General features: G+C 42.5%; 1 protein-coding gene across 7 annotated transcripts in view; it reads left to right on the forward strand.

Annotated features, from left to right (window-relative positions):
* The window catches only part of KIF21A (kinesin family member 21A), an 85,109-nt gene continuing 64,824 nt past the window's right edge, over window positions 6,324-26,608 (forward strand). For 3 of the 7 annotated variants that reach the window (XM_021384632.1, XM_021384634.1, XM_021384631.1), the window contains exon 1: window positions 6,325-6,623. In XM_021384632.1, the coding sequence (XP_021240307.1) occupies window positions 6,580-6,623 (44 nt within the window). In that variant the 5' untranslated portion in view covers window positions 6,325-6,579. Of the gene's footprint in view, window positions 6,624-17,896; window positions 17,916-26,608 lie in introns of those variants that run through there. The other 4 variants (XM_021384635.1, XM_021384633.1, XM_021384630.1 and 1 more) reach the window with 3 other exon arrangements.

The following is a 26,608-nucleotide window of genomic DNA, read 5'->3' on the forward strand; positions in this document are numbered from 1 at the left end:
AAATATTAAGGAAAGCAAAGCTCAACATGCTGCATTCTTCCAGAGGAAGGCAAGGAATGGTTGCTCAGCATGGCTGCTAACCCGGTGAGCCGATGCCTCGTCTCTGCCTTGTGTAAGAGAGCCCAGCACAGAGCTGGAAGCACAGATTTTCCTGGCAAGGGGTGGTGAGCCTTGCAGGCTGCCACAGAGCTTGGAACAGTGGCTTCTGTTGCTGCCACAGCACAACATAATTCTTTTTTTTATAGCAGTGGTCCTTCCATAGCAAGCTCTGTCTGGAAACTCCTTCCTACTTGAAGCTTGTTACACCTCTGTTGCAACTACTTATTTTAATTTCACGAGCTTGTGAGAGTGCCAAGCCAGGCTGCATACATATGGAGAATAAAACAACTTGTGCCATGCTTAATTTACAGCTGTCATCCCTTAATTTATAAATTCCATGATGCTATCAAGCTGAAGACTCTCAGTTTGTTCTCGTAAGACCCATTCTTTGCCTGCCCAACCCTCTGTTTTGCAGGTGACACACCGCCCACTTGCTCTCCTCCAAGCTCCAGTTCTGCTTGTGGCTTGTGGTCCCAGCATTGTGCAGGCAATTAGGCATTTCTTCACCCATCTTGCATCCTTATTTTTTGTTATTACTATTTATTGTTTTTATTGTGGTAATGCCTAAGGATGCCAATTAAGAAATGGGATTTAATCTTTAAAAAAAATTGTAAAACAAGCACAAACCCAGGGAACTCACAGTCTGGGGCTTAAACACACTGTGTCTTGCGAGTACATAAAGTGGGAGGAGGTCTGTGAGAGCAACACAGAAGGACAGGGCAATTGTAAATCTGGCCACAAACCTACCTCTACCAATAGCCGTCAGTAGGCTCTGCAGGAAAATGGAAACTTTCCTGACCTCATTGGAACTAATTTCATCAGAGCATTTTCTCAGAGGTGGAGAACTTAAAATTGATTTAATCTGGAATGTGCCAGGGTTTCGATGCTTACTATTTAAACGTGTGAGCTAATTTTTTCTGTCTTATCTAGAGCAGACTGGCACAGCTGCTGACAGGAAGCTGCCTTGCCACCGCAAATACTGTGTGTGGGACTCCTGCCTTTTGGTACCTTCTGCAAGTGCAGTCTGAACCCAAAATTGACAGCGTGGCGGTGATGGGGGAAAGGTGAAGGACAGAGGAAAGATGAGGATACTGTTGGGAGGGATATTATGAAAAGCCCATCATGTTGGGTAACTGTATCCTAAAGGCAACACTGGTGTTGTGCAACTCTGACACATTCAAGTCTGAACAGCTGGCTCTGGTGAGAGGCAGCAGAAATGAATTTCCCGTGCAGTTTTTGTATTAATAATTCATCTCATTAAGGTGCGGTCTAACAACACTAGCACAGGCCCCTGAATCAGCCCTGGTACTGGTTCTGACAACCGTTTCTTCTACAGACATCTCCAATTCTCATTTTCTTCTTGCCCTGATTTCCCCATGCAAAGAATGAGACGAATTGTGCTTGCTTTGGCTCAAACCTGTAAGATAGTTGGCCTAGTCTGCTGTTCCCTGGAGATTTTTTTAGACTTTTCCATTAGCATGGAGAAAGCACATCACTGTCATCTCGCTCTAGCAGTATTTGGGCTTCTTTCAAGTCATCAGTGAGTCAAGCCCAAGAATCAGGCTTAGAAGCACACATTTCTGACCCTTCGGTACAGAGTCCTCTGCAGGAACTGGCTACACCCTGGAAGGTGTTTAATAGCCCAGAGCCACAGTAAGACCTCATCCTACTCAGACTTTGGTTATAACCTTCCTAATAATGTGGCAGAATTGAATAGTGTTATCATAAATCATTAAAATGAATTACATTATTGTAAACACAACTGTGTGATCTACTTTTTTCTCTCCTCCATCATTTACATCCTTTCTGTAGTACCTGAAAGGACTTCCAATTGGCAGGGTGAATTTACACGGTTTTGCTGTAAAAAAGCTTGTTCCAACTTTCAGTTAATGAACGAATTTTTAAAACACTGTGACATAAAATGCAAGTTCATCCTAGACAAACCATGTTTTTGAGCCATGTATCTGTTATGATCCCACTGGGGAGGATTTTTTCAGAGATGTATTTCAGCCTTCTTCACTTTCTTCTAGTCTAGCAGTAGCGATTTATGTCTGCCACATGGCTACATGCAATGTATATATCAAAATATTTATTTTAGGATAATCATCTTAGTGTAGACAACAGTTGCTCTAGTACAAGCTACTGCAATACTTAGGTCCTGAGGAAAGAAAAACAAGTGTATGGATATAAGCACTTTTTTGTTATATAGCACAAACACACTGGGCTGCAAAGAGAAAAGAATGACTGTTTTGTCACTGTTTTATTGCAGTTTTGTACTGTTTTGTTAACAGTGGTATAGTGATACAGTGTGATTTTTGTGCACAGAAAGCGCTAGTTCATGAAGAAATTCTTATTTCTTCATTGAATGCAATTGTGTAGCTGGCAACTCTGTTCCCACTGAATCTTCTTCTCAGCTCCGGATATGTTCCCTTTATCACGTGTTTCTTTTCATTGTATTTTCTCTTTTCCAGTTCATTTAGTTTCTGGAAGGTAGATAGAAAAGAACCATCTCCTTTTTTCTTGCTTTGGAGGTTCCTAGTGCTTCCTGAGCTCCAGGAACAGCCCTGCAGAGCCATCACTTGGCTTTGACTCCAGAGATCCCTCTTTCTTCTCCACCCCATCCCTTCTGTTTTCTCTATCACTCTCTATCCAGAGTTGCCTATGCTAAACCAGCTTGTTTCCTTTCCTTATCTGCCGCTTCTCTGATTATGCAAACATGATCTTGCACTCCCTTCTTCCTTCTCAACTCTGAATGTGTCTTCCCCCATCCCATCCTGAGCCAAGAAACATTTTTCTTCAGCAGCCTGTTTTCAGCAGTTACTGGAACCAAAGGCCCCCATGGTACCTTCTCGCCTGTCTGTTTAGAGTGGCTTAACACTTTCCTCTGTGTTTTATCAAAAATCTCTGTGAGTGATGTGAAGAAAATAGAAAGCATTTGAGATGTCTTTGATAGGCTTAACTACTTTCAAAGACCTGCAGTTCAAAATAAGGAAGCCAGAGAAGAAAACTTACTCCAATAAAATCTGTAAAAATCAAGTTGTAACAGTTTCTAGAAGTTCAGTTTAGTGTGGGGAGAAGATCTTTGAAGGGCTGGCTGTGGAAAAGCTTATGTTTTGCAAAACCCTGAGGCATTGCATGGGAAATGCAAACAGAGGTTTGACTTTGCCAAGAATAAACCTGGAAGCGCTGTATTCTTCAATGTTAAAGAGCTTAATGTTCATTAAAATAGAGTGATTACTGCTAAAGAGTGAATATTGCTGCCTTGATTTCAATCAGCAACATCTGTTGAAACCCAGTTTCACGAGAGTCCAGTCACCCTTCCTGTGTCAGATGATGATGGAATACTGGTAATTATTGGGTCATAGAGTTTATGGAATTATGACAGACTCAGGCAAGGAAAAATCTATAGAGAAAATCTGTGATCACTTACACGAGGAGCAAAAATCTCTTCATTTTTTTCCAACTATCATGTGAATGTGAAGAAAAAAATTGCTCGTTAGAATACATATTTTCTGTAGGCTTTGCATATACATTTAGGCTTCACAGCATGTCATTCCAAGATCATGGGATACACTGTGGATGGTATGTAGTTAGTTAGTTCATTTATCATACAAATTCAAGAAAACAATATTCATTAATAAGATGATATCCTAGCCATTTCCACTACTCAGCAAAAGAAGCACTAGAGAACATCACAGCTATATAATGAATATTGAGGCTGCTATCTGATGTGGTTTTGTACAATTAAATCTTAAAAAAAAATCAGTATCAAAGTATTATGAGATAGATCCTCATGGCTGTGAAATGTCAGTACCAACTTCTCTGACACATTCTATTATTTATCGATGGAATCTCTTCTCAGAACTAAATGGTATTTTCAGCAGGTCAGAGAAGACACTGTTAGCCCCCTGAGCGTGGCCCTAACAAACCTTCTGAACCTTTGTTTGAACTGGCTTAGTTAGCACTAGAAAATTGTCACAGTTGAAATACTTAAAGAGAAGGCTCTACTATTTTAAGTGTTCTTGTAGTACTCTAATTAGGCCATTTCAAAACCACCCGGTACAGTGTAGACGTGGCCTAGGCAGATAATCCACAAGCACAACAGAGTTCAAGACAGGTCTCGGACAGCTAGGTGGGATCTGCTTGGCGTTAGGTGCCTGATTGCACTGCAGTCTCTTGAGCTGCTCATTGAGGTCATGCACAGCTCATGATTTTAGGCTCTGTAGTTTCTGAAGCTTGCTTGAGGAGCTCAATGAGGAGCTTCAGCATCTGGGCAGGGTGTGCTTGCATGTGTGTGCTTGTGTTCATCAGTCATAGCCCTTGCCCTACCAAACAGAGACCTTTCTTTGGTTGCCCCAGTGAATGGCACGTGGCACTGAGTCATGTGGCTGGAGAATGGAGGGGGTGAAAGTGCACCAGCTGTGACACAGTGCTGCTGCCAGGGAGGGACATCCCTAGCTGTCCTCTATGCGCTGAGCAGGGATCACAGATGGAAACTCTCCTGCTACTCCCCAGCCTTGCAGTTTGTCGCCTTTATGGGAACGACTGATCAGGAGGTGAACAGATGTGCAGGTCCTATTGTGGGCATGCTAAGGAGCATCAGGAAATGGGACTTCCACAGCTCTTTCTTTTGCTTTGAGATTTCACTAGTCTGCAAGTGCTATGATACAGCTTTATTAAAGGTAAACAAGATATTGGCAATACGGTGATGTATTTACACAATGAAAGAAAGGTACTGATTGTGCCCTTATTGATTGAAGTTAATCCTTCAGTGAGGTGAACAGAGTGCTGGAAAGCAGCGAGCATCCACATTTTAAGAAAGAAAAAGCAGGAGAATTGATCTAATTTTCCTGAGCCAGTGAACAGTATAGCAGAACAGTTTTTTTTACATTCAAAGAAAGAGGAAAAGCCAAAATAAAACACTGCATTTTAGCAAAAAGATCATGCATTTTCTGGAAATGGGGATACAGAGAAAAATCTATCATTAAAGAGATAGGATCTACATCTTTTTCCTGCTTTACGTCTGGATGGTCACAGGTGAGGCAATTCACATGAAACATGGCAAGAAGCTAGATGTAATTTGCTATATCAATTTCAGAGGAGTGCTGCACTGAGTTGAAATATTTAGAATAGAAAACATGCATACGATACAAGGTAGGACCAAAATAACCACAATTCAGAAGAGAAGTGTTTTACTACCCAAACTGGTTCCTACAGCCAACCTTATCACTTTCTCTTTAATCGCAATGTGGATAACAAATCCTTGTCACGATGATAAATCCCTTACGATTCAGATGCAGACACTGACATATCTGTTGTAACGTTAAGCTTAGGAGGAGCTCTGTGAGACTCAGTTTCTTAATTTGTTTCCAGCGCAGAACACAGAGGACTGGATGAGATAAGCGCCCAGGGGCACGTGAGAGCTCACAGGCGGGCTCGGGGTGAGGCCGGTGAGCTTTGCTGCGCTGGGGCCTACCCAGCTGGAGATGCGGCCCAAGTGCAATCTTGGCTTCAATGCCTTTGTTGCATTAGCGCTGTGTCAGCAGAAAAGCAGCATCGGATACATTTGGATAAGGAAGTATCCACTTCACTAAAGCTGTGAGAGCGAAGGCATAATAACCTTTGCGCTTGCCGCGTTTGCTTAAGAGTTATTTTTAGCTTGATTTGTAAATGCGATGTAAATAAACGCTGATAGCCTAACGATGCTGCTCACCAGGACGGGCCGCAGCGCCCCGGGAGCAGCTCAGCACCACGCCGGTCAGCGCGCAGCGCGGGCCCCGCCCCGGCTGAGCAGCCCTCGCTTCACGCCCGGCCACTCGCACGGCGAGGTTTTTAGCTTATCATTGTAATTCCCAAAACGGGCCTATTCGGATGGAAAACCCTCCCGAGGAATGCGGATTGTTTGGGGCAAAATAGCCGGGCTCGTTTCCCGGCGCGGATGCTATTTGCATCAGGAAGAAATGCCGCCCGCCCACCCGCTTTGCAGCCGAACGCCGGGCGTGAGGCGAGGGCAGCGGCAGCGGCGGGCTCCGGCAGCGGCAGCGCGCAGCCGGCGGCGGGCACGCGGCTCCCGAGGCGGGGCGGGACGGAGGCAGCGAGGGGCGAGCGCCGCGCGCCCCCGTCGGGCCGCGTGCCAGCGCCGTGCCTACCGCCGGGTGCCGGCCCGGGGCGGGGCTGTGACGCATTGCGGCTGGAGCGGGCCCGGGGCTGGGGCCGGCGCCCGGGGCTCGTCCCCCGGCCGGCGGACCGCCGGAGCGAGTGACGGAGCGACGGCTCTCCCCGCCCAGGGACTGGCGGGGCCGCAGCGGGGCGGGGGCAGAGGAGCGGCGGGCCCGCCCCGCGCTCCGCGGCTCTACCTTAGCCATTCCGGCACCTAAAATGGCTGGAGCGCGGCGCTGCAGGAGGTGAGGGGAGCCGCGGCCGCTGTCTTCGGCTCCTCCCGCTCGGCCCTGCTTGCGGCGGCGCCCGCCGCACGGCACCATGTCGGCCGGCCAGGACGAGAGCTCGGTGCGGGTGGCCGTCAGGTAAGCGGCGGCTGCAGGTGGGGGGAGCGGAGCGGGGCGGGCCCTCCGCGGAGCGGTGTCCGCGCGGAGGGAGCGCGTCGCCGGAGGGAGCTCCGCGAGGGGCCCATTTCTGACTTCATTTTTCCCTTGGAAGCGGCAGAAAGGTGGAAAAACGCTTCCCGAGGTTGCCTCACCCGTCGAGTCATTCTCGGCCTCGCGCTCTCGGCCGTGTCGCTGCCCATATCCCCGCTACTGACAGCTCCGCGCTTGCTGCCGCTCCGCCCGGCCGTGGGCAGCGCTCATCCGCAGCGCCCGGAGCCGCTCCTGCGCTCCGCGGTGCGATCCGCGCGGCTGCTCGCAGCGAACAGGAGCGTATGGAGGAGCCGTGCTGGGAACGGAGCTTCAATCGTTCGGGAACATCAGCTCATTCAAATTATTCTTTTTATCGGAGATAAAAATCTGGTGTTCGGCAGCGAGCTCCTGGCTCTTCTCGGTTTTCTACGTGAAGACGTTACGTTGTTGTTTGAAGAACTTCCAGATTAGCCCACGGATGTCTTAACTATCAGTATGCCTTTACATAATTCAAATATAAGAGGAAATAAACCTGCACGCATGCACGCGTACAGCAGAATGTCCGTGTTTGGGTTTGGGTCGTGGTACTGAATGGTGATCGTTGTTTTTCCCCTTTAAAGAAGGTTCTCTGTGTAATGCGCTGATGTGCTTGTGGCACACGCAGTCAGACCTTGGGGAAGGTCTGTCTCTACCACTATGGCTTTGGTGCCGCCGCATGTGTTTCACCTTATGGGGTAATTCAAGGGCTGTGCAGGAAGACAAAGCAGGCAGATTGCTTTGCTATGAAGGGCACAGGAATAAGCCATGCTGCTGAGAGCTGCTGCTGGTGGGTGTGTTGGGGGGGAACAGTTTGATAACATTTTTGGTAAACAGACACCGCCCCTGTGTGATAACATGGGATGTGCACTGCAGTTGTTGCGTTGCCCGTGCAGAGAGATGCTTCTGTGGGAGTGGTTTTCTGCCCCAGCCTTTTTCACGCAGAATACAGGGAGATATTATTCCAAAGCGCAATTAGGCTGCGTATTTAAAGAGGAAAATATGAGATAGGTGTGATTCCCAAAATAGAGTGTGTTGCAGGTTAGCAGACTGCTCTGTCATTTAAAGAAAATATTAAATATCCTTTGAGCCAAAAAAAATAGAGGTGTAGGAGTTCATTTAAAATACAAAGGGTTGTTGTAACTGGGAAGCGACTAAAAGCTGCTGGTGCAAATAGGTTTATGGCTGTAGATGTGTGATAAATAGATTGGAAATAATATATGGTAAAAGGTTGATAAAAGTGAATGAACATTGCTCAGCCACGTTACAATGGATCACTGTAGCTCTTGAAAACAAATCCCCAATGTTACAAGGCATATTTCTGTCATATAACTGGATAGCCGAAGTCCTACAGCTGAGTACAGCTCGCTAGGAATGAGGGACTGCATCTTTGCTCCTGTCTGCCTCCTTTGTCAGATTAACTGTTCACTTATGAGATTTCCCCTCCTTGGCTTTGAACCTGGGAACAAACCCTTGCTCAACTGCTTTTTCCCCGCCAGTAATTTTTCTGTTCTTTCTGTTTGTGCATTTTGTGTAGTGTTGTAGTACTCTGAGCTGCAAGACCAGTTGCATCAGTGCAGCGCTGCACAGTGCATGATGAAAACTACTGAATTCTGTTTCCTTCTTGTTTTTGTTCTTCTGTTCTTTTTGGGGACCTGAGCTTACTTCAGTGTTGGTCTCTGCTGTCATCATGGTTTAATCTGTTTTTACATGTATGTTTTCTGAACAGGGCTTGCTCAACAGGAGACCTGGCTTTTAGGTTGCTACCCATGTGGTAGTAACTGAACTGAGATGTTTCAAAGGCATTTGGCCCTGAGCTTTCTGAAGAGCTGCGTTAGCTTAAGCCTTGAACGCAAGTTGATGTGTAGACATTACTGAAATGATTTAGCAAATTGTTGTTTTTTTTTTTTCTAGAACCTGGTTATTTCACCTAATTGTAGACAACACTATTCGAAAATACTTCTTTCTTTCCAACCAGCACCACCTTAAAGCTATCATTTTGTGCGTTAATTGCTCCCCATTTTCTTTAGTGTAATAATGGGTTTGTGAGCAATAAGCTAAATACTCCCGTTCAGTGAAGCATGAAAGCTGAAAAGAATTTGGCAGGTAATCCAGTAACTAAGGTTAAATTCCCCAATTAAGAAAAAAAATTATTTCTGTATTGCAGCCTCCAGTGAAAGAGTTGTGAACTCACAATTTTGGTAATAGCGTGCAACAAAGAGCTTTGCTCTCTGTGTTCCTCTGTGCGCCTGTGCACAGTGTCTGTTTTCAGATGAAATCAGGGAGCCCTCATGATGGCTATCGAAACTCTTTTTTTCTTTTACATGTGAAAAGCTACCCTTCTTGTAAAGCTGAAATTACTGCCTTGCTTCTGTCAATGTCTTTTCTGCAGATGAAGATTCACTTTTGTTGAGGAGGCTCTGAAATGCTGCAGGCATCAGGCAGCTATTTCCGGAATCAAATTCACAAAAGGATGTCAGTTACAGTTTCAAATTTTTGTGTATCTTGCCATATTAGTGGTATCTACAGCCAAGATGTAGCATACAGGCTTCTTATGGGTTGGGTAGATGAGGTTCTCGCTTACCATTGTGATCCTCTTTAGCTGCAGCTTGTGTCAGTGTTGCAGTTAGTTATTGTGTGAGCTATCTGGGGCTTGGCTGGGGTCACAGGACTTGAAATGTCTCAAATAGGAGAGGTGGCAGTGCCTGTCCTCTCTCTGTATGGCTTGCCACAGCACTGTTAGGGCATCCTAGGGCTTGGAGCACCTGGTCTAGTGGGAGGTGTCCCTGCCTATAGCATCGGGGTTGGAACGAGATGATCTTAAAGGCCCCTCCCAACCCAAACCATTATTTGATCCTACCGAGGGTAGTCTAAGCATACAAAAAAGTTGGACTTAGGTCCTTCGCCTTTTTGGATGCAAGCTAAACAAGGGAACTCTTGAAGAGAGTAATAATGGATGGATGGAGCTCATCAGAAGGCTTGCTTGAGGGACTCACCTCTGGTGAAGCGTGAAAGGAGTTAGCGTGTTATGTGTATCCTGTTATGGAGAAGACAGCAAAATTGTGGAAAATTGAAGTAAGTGTCTATCTTGTAGTCCTCCAAAGGAGAAGGATGGCCTTTATTCGTGCTGAGTCATTTAGAGTCCCAGACACAAAGATGATAACCTTCAGTGTTGATAGGTAATGCAGCCTTTTAAGATGCTATATGAAAACAGAAGAGGAAATAATGAAGAGTTGTGTGAAAAGATGAATAGCTCTGGAAGCTGACCGAGCAGTCAAGGAAAAGTAAGGTGGTCATTGAGATGCGGTTGGATGACAGCTCAGGTGGCATGGACAATGAAAGGACATGAGCTGTATGGTGGGGAAGCTGAAGGAGATAGAGCTGTAGTGTTGGGCGTGCTGTCACTGAGGAGGATGGAATCCAGCTGGAACTGTGTTAATGGCGGAAAGCAAAGAACCAGGGAAAGGAGTAGTTAGGGGACAGTGTTTTATCACCAGGTATATTTAACATCAGAGAGCAGTGAGGGGAAGAGCCGTGGAAGGGTTTTATTTATTTATTTTTTTATTTAAGATCCTCCCTATGTTTGTGTTTATCTGCTTTATTCACTGCTTTGGCCGGAGCACAAGTGCTACTACTTAAGCTGCTGCTATGGGCATCTGTTCAGTGTTACAGCCCTCAAGGAAAGAGAAGCTGTGGGATATGGCCACCCAGATTTCCCTGAATCATCTCAGATGTGCCCTTCTTGTACCCACCCTGGGTCTCTGCCATACGCTGTAAAGCTGCTTCACCACGGTGAAATCTGATGTCTGCCAAGTATGGCAGCTGTGTGCACAAAATATAAAGCATCTGTCAGGAAACTTTTCAAATAACAGTGAAAGTAATAATTGTAGCTCCTGAGTTAAAACCTTCTGTTTCTGGTATTCCAAAAGGGGAGATGAGGTACTCCAGAAAAGCATATTGATTACTAACTCAATTTCGGTATGTTGATTTTTTTTTTCTTTTTTTTTTTCCAACTAATCAAGCAGCTTGTGGCACGAAATCAGGATACACTGTTAATTTCTGATAAGGCAAATGGGATGCATTCATCCCTTGTAACCTCAGCCTTCTGCTGCACAGATTTGTTCTGGGAGCACTGGGTTTGTTCATTCCCCGACCCTGGTCCTGAGCTACATCGTTGGCCCTCTTCTGTACTCCTTTCTCTTTTGCCAATTTCTTTTTTTTTTTTTTTCTCCCCATCTACTGTTTGAGTACTTTTTCATCTTTTGTGTTCCTCTTCTCAGCAGTTATTTCTAATAGCTTTTGCACCAAAGTTCTTTTCCTCTGTGCTGGATCCAGCTATTGTAATCAGGAAAGAAGGAGCTGAGTGGAAGGAACCTGCCTTTTTGATAGGTGTGCTTTGAAGCACTTTGATGTCAGTTGAAATTAATTTTCTTTCTAAGGCTGCTGTTCTGCAAACACTTTCTGTTGTGTTTAAGCTTCCTACCATGAATAGTTCCACAAATGTCAGCTGAATATCCGTGCCTGCAGTGGTATATATTGCAGGCTCTGGAGGGCAGAGGTACTGATTTCGTGCTTCCCGTACAGTGCTAAGCATCTCTTGCTATCTAAATCGTTCTGTAAGTAGATAAGCAACAGAATAGATTACAGTACTATCCATTGGGTCCTTAAAATGAGCAGAGATTTTCTTTTTATTAGATAACAGTTACTATCCAGCTGTAATTATTTAAGGATGTGAAAGTTTTTCGGGAAAAATATCTGAGAAAATGAAGTATGAATGAAGTTCAGCAGTCCAGCAGTGTGCAGTTATGCCCCAGTGAAGGCAAAAAAAAAAAAAAAGTCGTTTGACAGTATTAAATAGTGATTTTTTTAGGTCTTGTGAAGTGTTGGGAAATACTTCTTTTGGAGAGTCTGTTAATGGAAGGATAGCAAAGAGATCTAGTTTTTGGAAAGCTCATGTTGCATATCTTTTGTAAATTTTCATGTTACTCTTTGCACCGTGACTTAAACAAACATTCCCTTGTCTGTTGCTGAAACTTTATGCCACCCGATCCATATGTTTTGCATTTTAGCTGGAAAGAAAACACAGCACCATCTGCTGCTGAATTAATTCAGGTTTCATCATATCTGACTCGATCATCCGTAACTGATATTGCTTGGGGCAGGCTGGGATCTGTGATCTTGCTTTCTAGGAAATAAACTTGCCTTTCCACTACTCGTGAGGTAACCACAAACTCATTCTTTCATGGAGGGGAAAGAAAGCCTAGTCAGGCGTTTCCCTTCATGTAATGTATTCCTTGCCAAAAGATGAATGTGTCTTCAATTATGACAAAACAAAGCCCAACAAAAAGGGGTATTAGTTTGTCCATGGTTGCAGGTGAATTGTGTTTTGAACTTAAGTAAAGTTTATAGAAGACTTGAGAATTTATTTCACTTTGAAAATCTGGCTTCCGTTTGGTGGCATTTTCTTTGCTGCTCTATCTGTAGAGTTAAAGGAATGTCTGTGTGACAATATAAACCTTGTTACTGAACTCAAGGCTTCACCTCCTTTTTTCTGTGCAACTCCTGTAAGTTCTTCTACAGTAGTTGAATGACCCTTGCGCTTGGGATCAAGGGAGCCTTGCTCCCTCCCTCTGCTTTCCCTTTCTTTGCTCCAAGTGCTTCATAGGTTCCCCTTGCTGCCCAGGCTGAGATGGCTGCTGGAATTCTCACTTTTCTCTTAAGTTGTGTGATTATTGATAGGAAATAAAGCTATTTCAGGTGCGTTTTTTTAGCTGCTTAAGGAAAAGATGCTATATTCTGTCATATCTGGCGCTGCTGGAGCAGAGGATTTTTTTATTATACTAATTTAATTCCTGTATAAAGTACTTGCAAGAAGTTAAAAGTATTGTTTGAACTGGAGAACAAAAAAACTTAATTAGAAATCAAATGCAATCCAAACAAGTCCAGCAAGAGTAACTACATGAGCTGTGCCTTTTTCTTGTGTGCTCTTTCCGTTCTTCTCTAAAATAGTTTTAAATCTGTGCTCATTTTCCTTCTGTTATTACTTTCTTTTTTTTTGTAATTCTCCGTGTTACTTTCCAGTTTTCCCTGGTGAAACTTTGCTGAGGTAAATGTCTGCCCCAGTGTGACTAAAGGCAGAAACACAACCTTATTTTTCCAACAAGTTCTCTTGTTTGATGCATTTACCGTAGCAACAACATGCAAATGGAGACCAGTGGAAGGGTTTTAAGATCAGTGGCACAGTGACTTTGATGTGTAGAGAAGGTGTCTCCAATATATGTTTTAAAATGTGAACCTGCTTGCATTGCCTTTGAAAATTCACAGAGGGACATACATGTCTGAAACCTTTCTATCCTTGAAGTTGTTTTTGTTGGCTCTGAAAACAGTAACTTTTTTCAACTGATTCATTTCTTGTGTGATTAAAACCAGCTTTTTGGTGGGTTTTTTTGTTTTTTGTTTTTAACTTTATGACCTGCAAGAACCTTTCCATATGCTCCAGAGACTGTTCTGAAGTGCTTACTGTGGAGTATAAGTAATTGGGATGGGTGATAGGTGTTCGTGGTGCTCATCTGGTAGTGTTTATGTCCATGCTGTCTGTCCCCTGTTCCATGTTCAATCTCTGTCCATTAACCTTGCTGTCTACTCAGCATCAGCCACAGCATGATTTTAACAAGATTTTCGAATGTAAGATTAGTACTGCTGGAAGCGGACCAGTTAAGCTGCTGATTCAGAACTAGCCACTGGATTAGCTTAAAATATCTCCTGAATAGACTATGGGAGTCAGGAGTGAGGAGTGGGTACCATTTGGTCCTTTTTGTTGTTGTCTTCAACAGATTTGGTTGTCCACCAGTGCTGGAATAATTTATTTTTGCTTGATGAACTTCTGATCAATTGGCAAATGCTAGGCTTGGCATCTGGGACGATGCACTCTTTAAGCAACTTTAGGATTTAATTCTACCCGGAAAAATGAATGACACATCCCTTGAGTTGGTGGGGTTCCAACAAGGGAGGCTGAGAGCAACAAAACCTTCACAGAAGGTTCTGATATTATTGTTCTTTATGCACAGTAACTTATATGCATTTAAGTTGAAGAGTGATTTTGGAAATGGATTCAAGAATTTGTTTTCTCATTGGTGCTTCTTGTATTTCTTCTGCTATAGGACTGCTATATAGTTCAGTTGCTTACCTAATTCTTAACTCTTGCAGGACATTTTACATTTAATTTGGATTCTACATACTTCAAGTACTGTAAGTTTCCTGAAATGCTGTACAGTAGATTGAAGGATGCTGATTTTTTTTTTCTCCCCCTTCATTTATTTTCAACACAACCAGTCCTTTAAAACCATCAATAAAACACAGTTCTCAAGGTGGAAAAGAGTTAAGGGACTGTAGCATGCTGTAGCATGATGGTTCAGCTACAAGAGCTGATATGAAAGGATATAGCTAATAGGACCGGAGAGAAAGTGTTTTTCTTTTATGGGTCATCTCAAAGTCTGGTGATATCTCTTCTGCCCTAGCTTCTTTTAATAATGGAAAATTTTGATCAAACAAGCTTCTCTGTTTGTCTGATTTAATCTAGTTTGGGATCTTGAACAAAAGTCTTCCGCACTGTGGGTTGATGCCTAACCACTTGGTTATTGTCTTTGTTGGGGCTTGTGTGTTATTTCGTTTTTGTGTGACTTTGAGCATTTCATTATCCCAAGCTCCTTGGGCTGCTCATCTTTCATTCATTAGTATTGATCAAATAATTCTGCCAACTGAAGCAATGCCTCTGTTTCAGTTTGTGCTTGATTCTGTCCAGAATCCCTATGCCTCTATCTCTACCCTTATGAGTGTGAGTGATGTGAAGGTAGGTAGTGAGCCTTTCTTTTTTCTTTTTTCTTTTTTTCTAATCTTCCCATGCTCCACTGTTGCTTCTTGTATTGTCATCTCAGAATTGTGTCTTAGGTTCCTCAGGCCAAAGACACAGCTTTAAAATGTAGTAAGCACTTACAGAGTGATATAAATAATACATAATGTAGTATCATGAGGAAAAACAACTGCTTGTAAAACACCTTAGTTATTACTTTCTATGAAAAATGTTGCAAGCAAAAACTTGCTTGCAACTGTTTTGCTAAAGCGCCCATATCCCTCTTCTCCATCCATCCTCTGATTATTATTTTTTTTTTAATGTGAAAAGAATAGAATAAAAAAAAGCTAATGCAAGACACTTTGATCCATAGGAAATAGCTGACTGATCCTAACCAAACAATGCTTTTCATTGTTTTTTACTCTGCAGCAGTTTTCCAGGTAAGGAGTTTTTCAGTCCTTGGTCTCAAATGTGTTCCTTTGCAGTTTAAATGTAAAATCATTATTTGTAGGCTCTGGCTCTGTAATGTGATGCCTTTGAATATTCTGTTTTGTTTTCGTTGTATTACCTATACACGTTAATTTGGAGACTGGGGTTACTGATATTTCCCATGTTTTCTTTTTTTCTAGTTACAATTGTATCACAAGAGTGAATGATCAGTGCATTTAAGAAAAGTTGATTTGTTTTACGAGAAACATATTTGAAATATATTGAAGAGCAGAGAATATTTTCATGCAGAGTTGAGGGGGAGTGAATATCAGAATGCCTCTTTTCTACACATAAGAGGAAAGAGAAGGGCTACCCTACTTACAGTTTGAAGTAGTAGCAGATCAGAAAGAGGGCCAGCTGTTCAATCTGAATTTCCTGTAGTGCGATTTACGCTTCTGTCTGATCCAATCAGCCAGCTCACCACTCAGGAACAGTACAGGTCTGGGGTAGTAGTGAACTGCTATTGACAGGTAAGCCATTTGGCATTTACGTACACTGATTCTTAATTTATTATTTTTTTAATACTCCCAAAAGCTGATTCTTCCCTCATGGCCTGCATGATGTTGGCTAGTCATCTAGTAAACCTGCTGTTTTCGCTCTGAATTTTGAAGCTACCTGTAGGTCTATTTCATTATGGTTGCTAGCAAAGCCTTTGGGGAACAGATGGGCTTTCATTGTTCATTAAATGTCAACAAGTAAAGCCTTGCTAGCCCCAAAAGAGGAATAAACATTCTACAGTTGAGAGCCTCAGATGAAAGTGCTTTGTTCCCTGCTGCCAGGCCTGAATGCAGGGCTGGCCCATGCCAGGCTGATTCTTCTGTTGATTTTTAACTCTCATGATTGCTGAATGCTGAGAAGACATTTGGAAGGTAGGGAGGGATCTTATATGAAATGGTATTAGCATACGTCTTGGATGCTAGTTGACTGAAAGTAAGGGGCAAGCACACTCACTGCTGTTGTTACAGGCAGGTGATTATGAATAATACATAAAAATTAATCATGAAATGGTTGTTGTGGCAAAAAAAACCAAGAACATTAGACTTTAGAGAAAATAGAGTTTTTATGCAAGGCACAATGTAGTCCATGCCCTGATTAATATATTGGCTGATGAGTAGTGTTCAGTTTTGGGTACCACAGTTCAAGAAAAATGCAGACTAATTAGAGGGAATTGAGGAGAAAAGGATGATGACTGGGCACCTAAAAACAGGACCGGTTCCATAATGTGAGATATGAGATTGCTAAGAGCAGTGTTGTGAAATACCTAGCACCAAATGCAAAGTAGAAGGGAATAAATTGCTCTTTATGTTCCAGCCAGGTTAACAGGCTTAACCTCCAGTAAGAAGAGCAAAAGACAGGAAGGAAGCACTTATCTGCTGTTACGATGGATGTCCTGGAGCAGTTTGTGGAGATGTGAAATCATCCATAGGAGAGAGTTCTGAAAGCAGATCAAACTGATATCTGTCAGGGATGTTTTGGACATAGATAATATTGGTACAGAAAGGTAGAGTGGGTGAGTAATCTCTATGATATTTCCAGGTCTTTTCCATCCCAATTGCCTGAAATTGCATGTCCAGCGACAAGGCCTGAATTCAGCACAGTTGAATCATAGAATGGCTTGGGTTGGAAGAGACCTCAAAGGTCAACTAGTTCCAGTCCCCATGCCACAAGCAGGATTGCTGACCGCTAGATCAAGCGCTAGCTCAGGTTGCCCAGGGCCCCATCCAACCTGGCCTTGGACACCTCTAGGGACGGTGCATCCACAGCCTCTCTGGGCAGCCTTTTCCAGCACCTCACCACTCTCTCTGTGAAAAACTTCCCCTGACATCTAATTTAAATCTTCCCTCCTTCAGTTTAAAACCATTACCCCTTGTGCTGTCACTGTCTAGCCATGTAAAAAGTTAATTTCCCTCCTGTTTATAATCTCCCTTTAAATATTGGAAGGCTGCAGTGAGGTCTCCCCAGAGCCAAGCTCCCTCATTGTCTTTGTGGGAGAGATACTCCAGCCCTCTTACAATCCTCATTGCCTACCTCTAGACTCTTTCCAAAAGCTCCACATCTTTTCTGTTTCCTGGGGCCCCAGACCTGGATGCAGTGTTCCAGATGGGGCCTCACAACATCCATGTTAACAGTAAAGACTTGGAAATTTGGAGGAGTAAGCTTAGATGAATTTAGGTTTGGAGGGACCTTGGGGTGTCATCTGATATGATCCAACCTCCTGCTCAAAAGAGGCTCAAAACTAACTTCAGGGCAGGTTGCTCAGGGCTTTTTCAAGTTATTAGGTCTTGGAAAAACCTTCAAGAATGGAGATTGCTCAGTCTCTTGAATAACCAATACTTGACTGTCCTCAGGTGGAAAATTTTTTCCTTATACCAGGTTGGGAAGTCTTGCTTTGGTTTATGACTACTGTCTCTTGTTCTCCTGATTGAGTAAGGGAGCTCAGCTCTGTCTTCTTGGTAATCTTCTCAAGTATTTGGAACAGAACAGGTAAGGCCTAAAAGCTAGGCAGTTATTGAAGGGTTTGTGTCTACAGTCTGTTGAAAAGGGTGAGCTGTGTGGGAGAGCTTCAGCACAGGGACCACCACCTCTTCTCCAGGTGAGTTCTGAATATGACAGGCTTAGCGAGGTCTTGGCAGCCCAGCAGTCACACAGTGGTGCTGGTAATACAGCTGCTGTTAGGAGGTAATGTGTTGTAAGCAGACACAGCATGAAATATTGAAGGCTTTTGTTTTGTTTTGCATGGCTAATGGATTCTTTTTGTTCTGAAGTATATTTCCTACCTCCCGCCACTGCACCCCCCAATCCTGAAGATCACTTGGTGACAGATGTGTTGCTGCTGTGGAAGCCTTTGGAATGTGATTCAGCAAAGGGTAACAGTGTGCTTCCCTCTCCTCTCTGTGGGAATACTTGGCAGTCATCTTTTGCCTGTTTTCCTTTGCCACAATTCAAGCTCATTTATTTTTTGGCCAAGCTGACTAACAAGAATAATTAACCTCCAGCACTTTTATTGCTTCCTTGCTTCTTAGATATTCATGCTCTCCTTAACCGTTTCATAGAATAATTGTATCTGTTTCCCTGTCCTACCCATGACAATTCATGTTTTGTTCTTATAATTCTGGTTTGTTCAACAGTACATATTCTGTAAGTCATAAGAAATGCATGTAGTTAGTCATCGCTTTATCACATGAAGCATGTGATAACCTTGTGAATACAACCCAAAGCGTAAGTTACTTATCTTGGAACAGCTTCCTTTGACTTTTAGGAAATTAATTATAGTTTGTGCCTTATCAGTTTTTGTTTTGTCTATGGAAAAATGGATCTTAAAATCTTCAGGATCCTGATTTAGTTATTTGTTTCCTTCTCCTTATTCCTCTGGATTTGTGTTCCATGTAATTAATGTGGAACACTAGACAAAGTTAACATTCAGTTTGCTTTATGTTGTTGATATCTGCCTTGTATCTGTGTAAGTGTTCTCTGGTTGAAGTTCAATCTGTTTAAAACAGGAATGTGTTGGTAGACTGAGGGAAGCGCCTTGAAGCTTGGAACATCTGCATCTTTTCTTGACCATATCTACTGTTCAGGATTTCTCAGACTGCAACTGTGAAATGTTAACTGCCTCCCAAATTTTATCAGACATGCCAAGGAAGTTTGACTAATTGTAGTCTAGCTTCTAGAATGTTTGTGGGTTTTCTAACTTTTTTAAAGTGAATTCCGTAATTTATACTTGTGTTCTTCTTCTCAAATTTAAACTATCTGGAGGAAGGCTGTATATCTAACCAATGGGCCAGTGGGGCAGAATGCTTGTAGAGTATTGCTTGACATCATTTTAGTGGAAACAGCTCTCCTGTTTTGTTGGCTCCTCAGTATCGAGGGGCATGGCCATTGCAGCACAGCAATGTGTGTGAGAGGTCCTGTCCTTTGCTCAGAAGTTGCATCAACTGGCATTGTGGTGTTTTTCCATTCAGATAACAAAAATAAACTGTAGGATCCTGGCTGTTAATCCACTTGCTGTTCAAAATATTCAAGTGCTATAATTTGAAATAAGTGTATTAATACATTACGTGTTTTAGCAATAACTGTACTTCAGCTATGGAATTTCTGCATTTGTTTTTTCCTGAATCACTCTTACTGTGTGACGTAGAGTTTTGGCTTGGTTCTTCATTGTCTGTTAATGCTGCATTGGTCACTTAGCTGTCTTCCATTTCAGCAGGATCTGTCTCTTAGCTTCTGAATGCCAGATTGCTCAGAATGGCTCTTGGGGGTGACATTGAAAACTAATCATTTTAAGGCATGATTTTAAGGTATTGCCATAGACCGGGATTTATGCATTCAACTGATTGTAAAACACTTTCCCTCTGAGTCACTCTTCTTCTAGTGCAGTACACAAATTAGATCATAGAGGTTTATTTTCATTATTAGTTTGTTGTTTGAGGCTGAAAAGTTGATCTCTGGAGATCTTAGAATTAGATGAGGAAAACATCAGAAGAAAATCTGGTAGGCAAAACCAAACATCAGTGAAATTATTAGCATGTGGGCACTAGTGTTGGTTGATGTAAAATGAAAATGATATTGGATGTATAACATATAATGTGCTGCTGGGAGAAATAGCTGGAAGAGCTTTTGTGTTCAAGGGATTTATTTTTCTCTCTCTAGGAGACAAAATAAGAGAGAGATGTGCTGCAGTCGTTACCAGTACTTGGAATTGTCTGGGTGTACTAGCTGTTAGGGCAGTGTTGTCACTAGTACAACCTATATACTAAGTGTCCCCTGTTCTGTGTGTCAGAATGAGCAAATGCTCAGGTGGTGGTCGCTGGCCATCTCTTTTTTTTTTTTTTTCTGCTGCTGCTGTGGCTTTCAGTGCAGGACTGAGCTGTAAGGCCTTGGACACCTGCTGCTGTTTGTGGGGCCAGCTCTGCTGTTGAAATATCAATAAGCACATCTTCTGAGTGTTGATTCAGTATGAATGCTTGGGAGACTCTGCCTAGTGAGTTAGATACTGTTGGGGCACAAATGCAAGGGATGCTGTCAGTTAATTTGGAGAGCTACAGACTGCAAGAAGACATCTTATATCCTACATAAGTTTTTTGTTGTTGTCGTTTTTTGTCTTAATTTTCTTTGGTCAAGTTTTTCTCACTTATTTATGAGCCCCGGTGAAGTTTGATTTAAATTGTTAATGGAGGCAGGTCCTGCTGTGACAGCAGATTTGAGGTGGTGTGTCACTGCTGTACCATTTTCCAGCTGCTGAGTCTGTGTTACTGCATTTTACTGCCTTTGCAAGGCCCCTCTGCTAACAGTGCTACTATGGACTGGAAGTCAACAACCTGAATGTGCTGCTTTGCAGTGTCTGCTTGGAAATGCAAGGCTTAACTTTTAATACAAATACAGAGATAGTGGTTGTGGGACCTCCACATGACAATGATGATGGGTGGTAGAGAAAAGACAAATTGTGTACATTTTAGATCCATGGACTCTGATAAGATTATCTGACATATTGTATAACACCAGACAACAGGATTTAATTGAGAATCCAATTATGTGTTTAGTTATAAACATGATTGTATGTGAAGTGCAACCAATCCTGACCTCAGACTTTGAGGTGGGGAGATCTCCTTTTATTAGTTCCAGATAATCCACTTCTGAAGCTCACTAGTTTCAGCTTATCTTGCTAACATTCATTGGCCATTGGTTTTTAATTCAGTGGCCTAGCAATAGTTAACTCTAAGTATGGTTGGGAAATAAACCATCCATATTTTCCTTTGGGCCTTGCTAATTATTCATGTGATGAGGCTTATATAAGGGCTGCACTGCAGCTGTACTTCGTTTGATGTCAGAGTTCTGTATTTCTGTGCAAACAACAGTCAGGTGATAAGGCATGGGCATGCAAAGTCTATAGTTGAAACCAGGGAGAAAGCAAACTTTTCTGTGTGGTTCTTAAGGTGGTACTGTCTGTTGAACTGTCATGTTTCTCCTTCAAAAAGTTAGATGTCAGTTGTCCTTTAGATAGATTACAGATAGGCCTTTGTTATGCCTATATAACTTTTCTGTGTTTGTTGAGATTTATGATGAGGGCAGTGGTTAGGATGTGGTCAAAGCCGAGAGCACCGAGTGGGAATGATGTTCTTTCTGTAGGTGTGAGAGGCAATTGGCTGATTCATAGCAATTAGTGATGCAAGGGTTGTAGCTTGCTGTAACATCATGTGGTCTGACTTCTCAGTGTTGGTAAGGAAATAGCCTGAAATGGCTTTAACACTGTGTGTGTGACCCTTTCTGGAAGCCTGGTGCAGGCCTTAGCATTCCGTAACCTTTTACTGTGACTCTTCAGTCTTCTCAGCACAGCATGTATCTAAAACTTCCATCAGTGTTTCTGTCTCTCTCTTTCTTGAGGATTGATTCACTGATTGACGTTCATAGAGCAAAGTGGTTCTTAATCCACTGTACTTCTTTCTGTGTGTCCATTTTTACTGGTTTCTCTCTCCAGCTTGTTTCTACTGCAGTCTGGGTATTTTTGTGTTTCTGCAGCAGTAGGCATAGCTTCTCTCTAATTCCATGTGGCATTCTGGTAGAAGACACAACCCTGACTGCTTTCTCAGCAGTCACTGTGGTGGTGACACTGTGGCACTAACGGATATGGTTTAGTGATGGGGCTCAGTAGGGCAGGTTGATGGTTGGACTTGATGATCTTGGAGGTCTTTTCCATCCTAAATGATTCTATGATTACAGCCTCCCAGGCCTTCATGCGCTGCCAGTAAGTCATTACCGCATAACTTCTTGTGAATGTCTATAGTTTTTCTACTCCCAGCAAAGTATTTGTTACATTTGGTGTTGATCCTGGCAAACTTTGTGTGCACCTCCCTTTCTGCACTGACCAACAAAGTCCAATTTAAGCCAAAGAGCTCTTATCTTGCTCAATGTTAAAGGTTCAGAGGAATGAGCTATTTGCTCTTAAGTGTTGTGGCAGGGCTGTAGCAGGCTCAGTTGGTTTTACTGTGGTCCTGTTGTGCTGCAGTGTAAGCGGTGATGAACATCTTAAATTTTTAAGGCCATTTTGAAGAGTTTTTATAAAAACACTTGTTTTGAAAGTATCTGTGCTACCTCCAGTGCACACGGCCACTACAAACTTAGACAGACCACAAATAATTTGCATCAATAGTTTGTCAGAGCAGCTGGGAAATGTATGGTGTGGAGGTATTGTGTGCCAAGACAAGCTGATTGAATTCAGGCAAGACAAAGAAACAAGCTCTGACCCTGGAGAAGCGTGTCTGGACAGACCTTTCTTTCTGTCCCCCAGGAGCCACAGTGAAACGCTGGGCAGACAGAAGGGATTGCGGGATCAGGTGCTGCTGCTTTGTGTGCAGGGGGCTCAGGGAGCCTGGTGGCTGTGCACAAGGGGGAGGTCCATAGATAAGGGCTGAGCCTCCCCTGCGTGCTGTGTTTGTGGGGAGAGCTGGTTTTAATGAGTTTGAGGTTTGTCAGTGCACGATTATTTGTTTTTAAAAGTGACTTTGCATTTGTAGCTTTGGAGTTCTGTTTGGAATTGTAATCTAATCTGCACCTCAATGAAAAATTAAGCATCCAGCAAGAACATGAAGCAGAAAGCACTTAGTCTCACTGTTAGGCTAGCATACATATCAGGTGTTTAAAGGAGACGCAAGTAACTAGTTCTTTTTAGATTTTACTCGTGATGTGTATTTGCTGAGTTGAGGACGTAGCTGACTTGTGAACTTGTCAGTTTACATTGCAGTGCAGTACCAGGGTGCGCTCATTTCTAGGACATGCTCTATCCTGGAGCTAAAACTTCGCTGAAACGGTGTTACCAGTATTATTTTTAACAGTGGTAATTCCAAGCTGTACGCTGCTAGTGCAGTGAGGTACATATACTAGTAGCAATTAAATCAGGGCAATGACTGCATTTGAACAATGATTTCCACGCTGAATTTGCACAGCCAGCTAGGACTATCTGTCTGGCTGTTGTAGTTTAACCACTAGAAGACCGAGCAGCCTCTTCTATTTGATGTTACCAAAAGTCAAGAATATGAAAGTAGCCCGTACTTTCCTGGTAAGGTAGAAGGGCATGTGCTGTCACTTTCTGTTACCTCAAAATCTCTACTGCTCACTCAAGTGGTATGTTGGATATTACAGTCGATGAGTAACTTGGATAGCTTTAACTCTCAATGGAGAACTGATGATGCTTTGATATTCCATCTATTTTTAACCTCTGTAAGGTGATAACCATCAGTCAGTTTTTAAACGATGTAACAGTTTTCTTTGACTTAAGCTAGTCTGTAATAGGAGTGTGTTTCTCCAGCTCTACTCAGAGGATGTTCTTTGCTGACAGTGGGGAAACGTAATACTGCAATGTACGGGCAGCTGAAGTGGCTCCAGCTTTTTGCGTACTCTAAAAATTTTAGCCCAAGTCCAGCAAATAAAAGATGGAAATGTTCAAATTACTCAGATGTTTAATAAAATATGAGAAGTTAAAAAATATGTAGAAAACGTTTCTGGTTTATCATCTGGAAAGTTATTTTCTATGCAGTATTCACATTTAAATCCAGCTCTTCCTTTTAATCAGATCTCCAGTTTTCTTCCAGGACTGTTTTAACAAGGTGATTGCATGCCATAGGTGTTTGTTCCTGTGAGAAGTGGAAGCTTATAAATGAAGAGAACTGGATTTGCCTGTGACAAGGTTCTACCCTGAATCTGTGTTGTTCCATGTAGATGTTGTCTTGAAAGTCCTTCAGCGATATGTCTCCCAGACTGGAGAAGGGGCTGAGGATGTGAAGTAGTGGCAGCTCAGCCCTGGGTGCTGATACTGTTGCAGCAGGGAGCTTTGTGACTACTGGCACTGGGACATGAATTTCTGTATGGGAACTGTTTTTTTGTTTTAACTTCTTTGTTTTATTTATTTTTCTACAGACAATGTTGAGCAAATCTTCAAAGACTGATAGTCTTTATGGCAGTACCGTTTCATTAATCAGCTGTGGCCAGTCACTTTCTCTTCACTTCTCATGTTGTTTAAACTGTGATTATTTCAGGTTTCCGCTGGTATTTCCCATGTAAATGCTAAATAGAGTCATAGAATCACAGAATAGTTTGGATTGGAGGGGACCTTAAAGATCATCTAGTCCCAACCCCCTGCCGTGGGCTGGCTGCCCCCACCAGCTCAGGCTGCCCAGGGCCACATCCAGCCCAGCCTTGAGTGCCCCCAGGGATGGGGCACCCACAGCTTCTCGGGGCAGCTGTGGTGGGGTCTCACCACCCTCTGAGTAAAGAATTTCCCCTGACATCTAATCTAAATCCTCTCCTCTTTTAGTTTAAAACAATTCCCCCTTGTCCCATCACTACTAATCCATGTAAAAAAGTTGGTCTCCCTTCAGTTTATAATCTTCCTTCAAGTACTGGAATACCACAGTGGGGTGTTCCTGCAGCCTTCTCTTCTCTGAGCCGAATGAGCCCAGCTCCCTCAGCCTTTCCTTTTGGGAGAGGTGCTCCAGCCCTGTATTCTATAATTCAAAGAAATTTTCCTTCTTTTTTTTTTTTCCTTCCTCCTCTCTTCTCTCTCTACCACATTTGAAAACAGAAAAAAAGATTATAGTTAATCAAGTTTTTTTACCTGGTTGACACTTCATGAGGAGTATTGTTAGAATTAGTACCAGGAGACTCCCAACTACCTCAGCTTTTGGAGGGGATAAAAAGCTTCGGTCAGTTCATGTTTGCCTGAAATGCTTGCTTGCAGCAAAAGAGCATCCAGCATTGTACTGAGCGATCAATTCAGAGCATGGCTTAGTGTGGAAAAATGCTACCTTGTGCATTTCTAGCATAGTTTCCTGAATTGCTGACTTTCAACTAACTTTAGAGGCCTTCTGAAGCATCATCTGAAGCCGCCCAAGAGCAGCAAGGTGGTGAAGTCTTCAGTGGTACTGCATTCTGCTGCCCCTATGCACAGGAAAATGAGGATGGAAGTTCTCTAATTTTTTATGCTCTTACAGCCAACATGGATATGTTCTGCAGTCTTGCAAATAGACATGAAGGAAATAATTGAAACTGGCATTTGACATTCAGACATATGAAAATGTATAGTTGAACCAGAAGGACTGAAGGAAGTGTGTAGCATTGTTACTTTCTGTCTTGCAAGTTTTAAAATAGGTACTACTCAATAATGTGAGTGGGTTTTTTTTCCCTTACTACACAGTTAGGATTTACTAGCTCAGAGCCTTCAGTCATTGCTTGGAACAGTCTACCTTCTGTTGTGAAACAGAGCAACTTCTGTTCATTAGAAACAGTCAACAATAAATATGAAGAAATTTTCTGCAGTTTGCTTTGGAACATAGTGTATCGGGTGTTATGGATACAACACTGGTGGTTTAGTTATTTATTTTTAAATAAGGAGTGGCATAAAAGTCATACAGTGTTTTTTGTTCCAAGAGTGCTGCACTGAAAAATGAAGAATGAAGGCCCTATTCAGAGCAGATTACTAAAACACTGTTTTTAGCTGTCCTGTCCCATTGTGAAGTGTGTGGATGCTATTTTAATAGTGTTAGCTAAACAGTCATTTCAGTAATAATTAATGACATCTTGTAATTTTCTTTTAATTGACCCGATCCTCCTTTTCTTTAATAGTATTATTTGGCTGTAATTACCTGTAGTTTTAGCTATAATAATTATGTTGGTAACTTTTTGTTGTTTTTTAAGGTAAGTGAAGTTGATGAAATGTAACTCTTGAAGCTGTTGCTCTAAGACAAGGAACTGCCCTAGACTTAAGAGTGTATAACTGAGAAGATATTCAACTCATTACAGAGAAATTAAGTTGTTTTTCTTTGTTTAATAAATTTCTAAGGCTGCTGTAGTCTTGGCATAAACATGTTGTGATTTCTGTACTGCAGCTCTAAGGCCTGGGAGAGTAAGGGTGTGGGTGTAGGTGGGTATTTGTGAGAAGGAAAGGCAAATCTGGGTAAAGGAGTCAGTAAGTCAGAGTTAGCCTTTGTTGCAGATGTTGGAAGCCTTTTAACTTTATTTAAAGGGATAGAGTGTCTCTTTTTAAGAATTTAGCTATTTTGAAGAAATAGAGGAATTAAAAAGTAGGCATGCATTTAGCAGGAAGAAATTGGACAAAGCCTGCTGTTAGCATGACTGATAGGCTGTTTTTTTTGGTCATCTTGTCTTACGTCAGTTTTTTTTATCTTTCACATTCAAAACTTTATTTTCCTGTAGTGAATAACTGTTGCTTTGTTTGATGCTTATTACTGAAGGTACTTGTGGCACTCATTCGTGATTTCCCTGGAAGCATTGGTAAATTTGAATATTAGGAATTTCCTGAATGTATGCACTTATTTTTTTTTTTTTAAATCTTTTAATTGCTTTGAGTATATATTTTGTTCTCAAGTTATTCCTTTTGCTTTACATGCAAAAACGCTTTTTTGGGGGGGGAGGGCAGGAAGGTGAAAAGGGGATTAGTACAGACATGATGTCGTTGCCCTGCATGCAGGAGAGTCCAGCTTTTGAACCACAAAGCCTTAGTTGGTTCTGTACCTTTAGTGGAAAATACTGTATGGGCACTGCAAGTGCA

The sequence above is a fragment of the Numida meleagris genome, chromosome 1 (assembly GCF_002078875.1).
Source record: "Numida meleagris isolate 19003 breed g44 Domestic line chromosome 1, NumMel1.0, whole genome shotgun sequence".
Lineage (NCBI taxonomy): Eukaryota > Metazoa > Chordata > Aves > Galliformes > Numididae > Numida > Numida meleagris.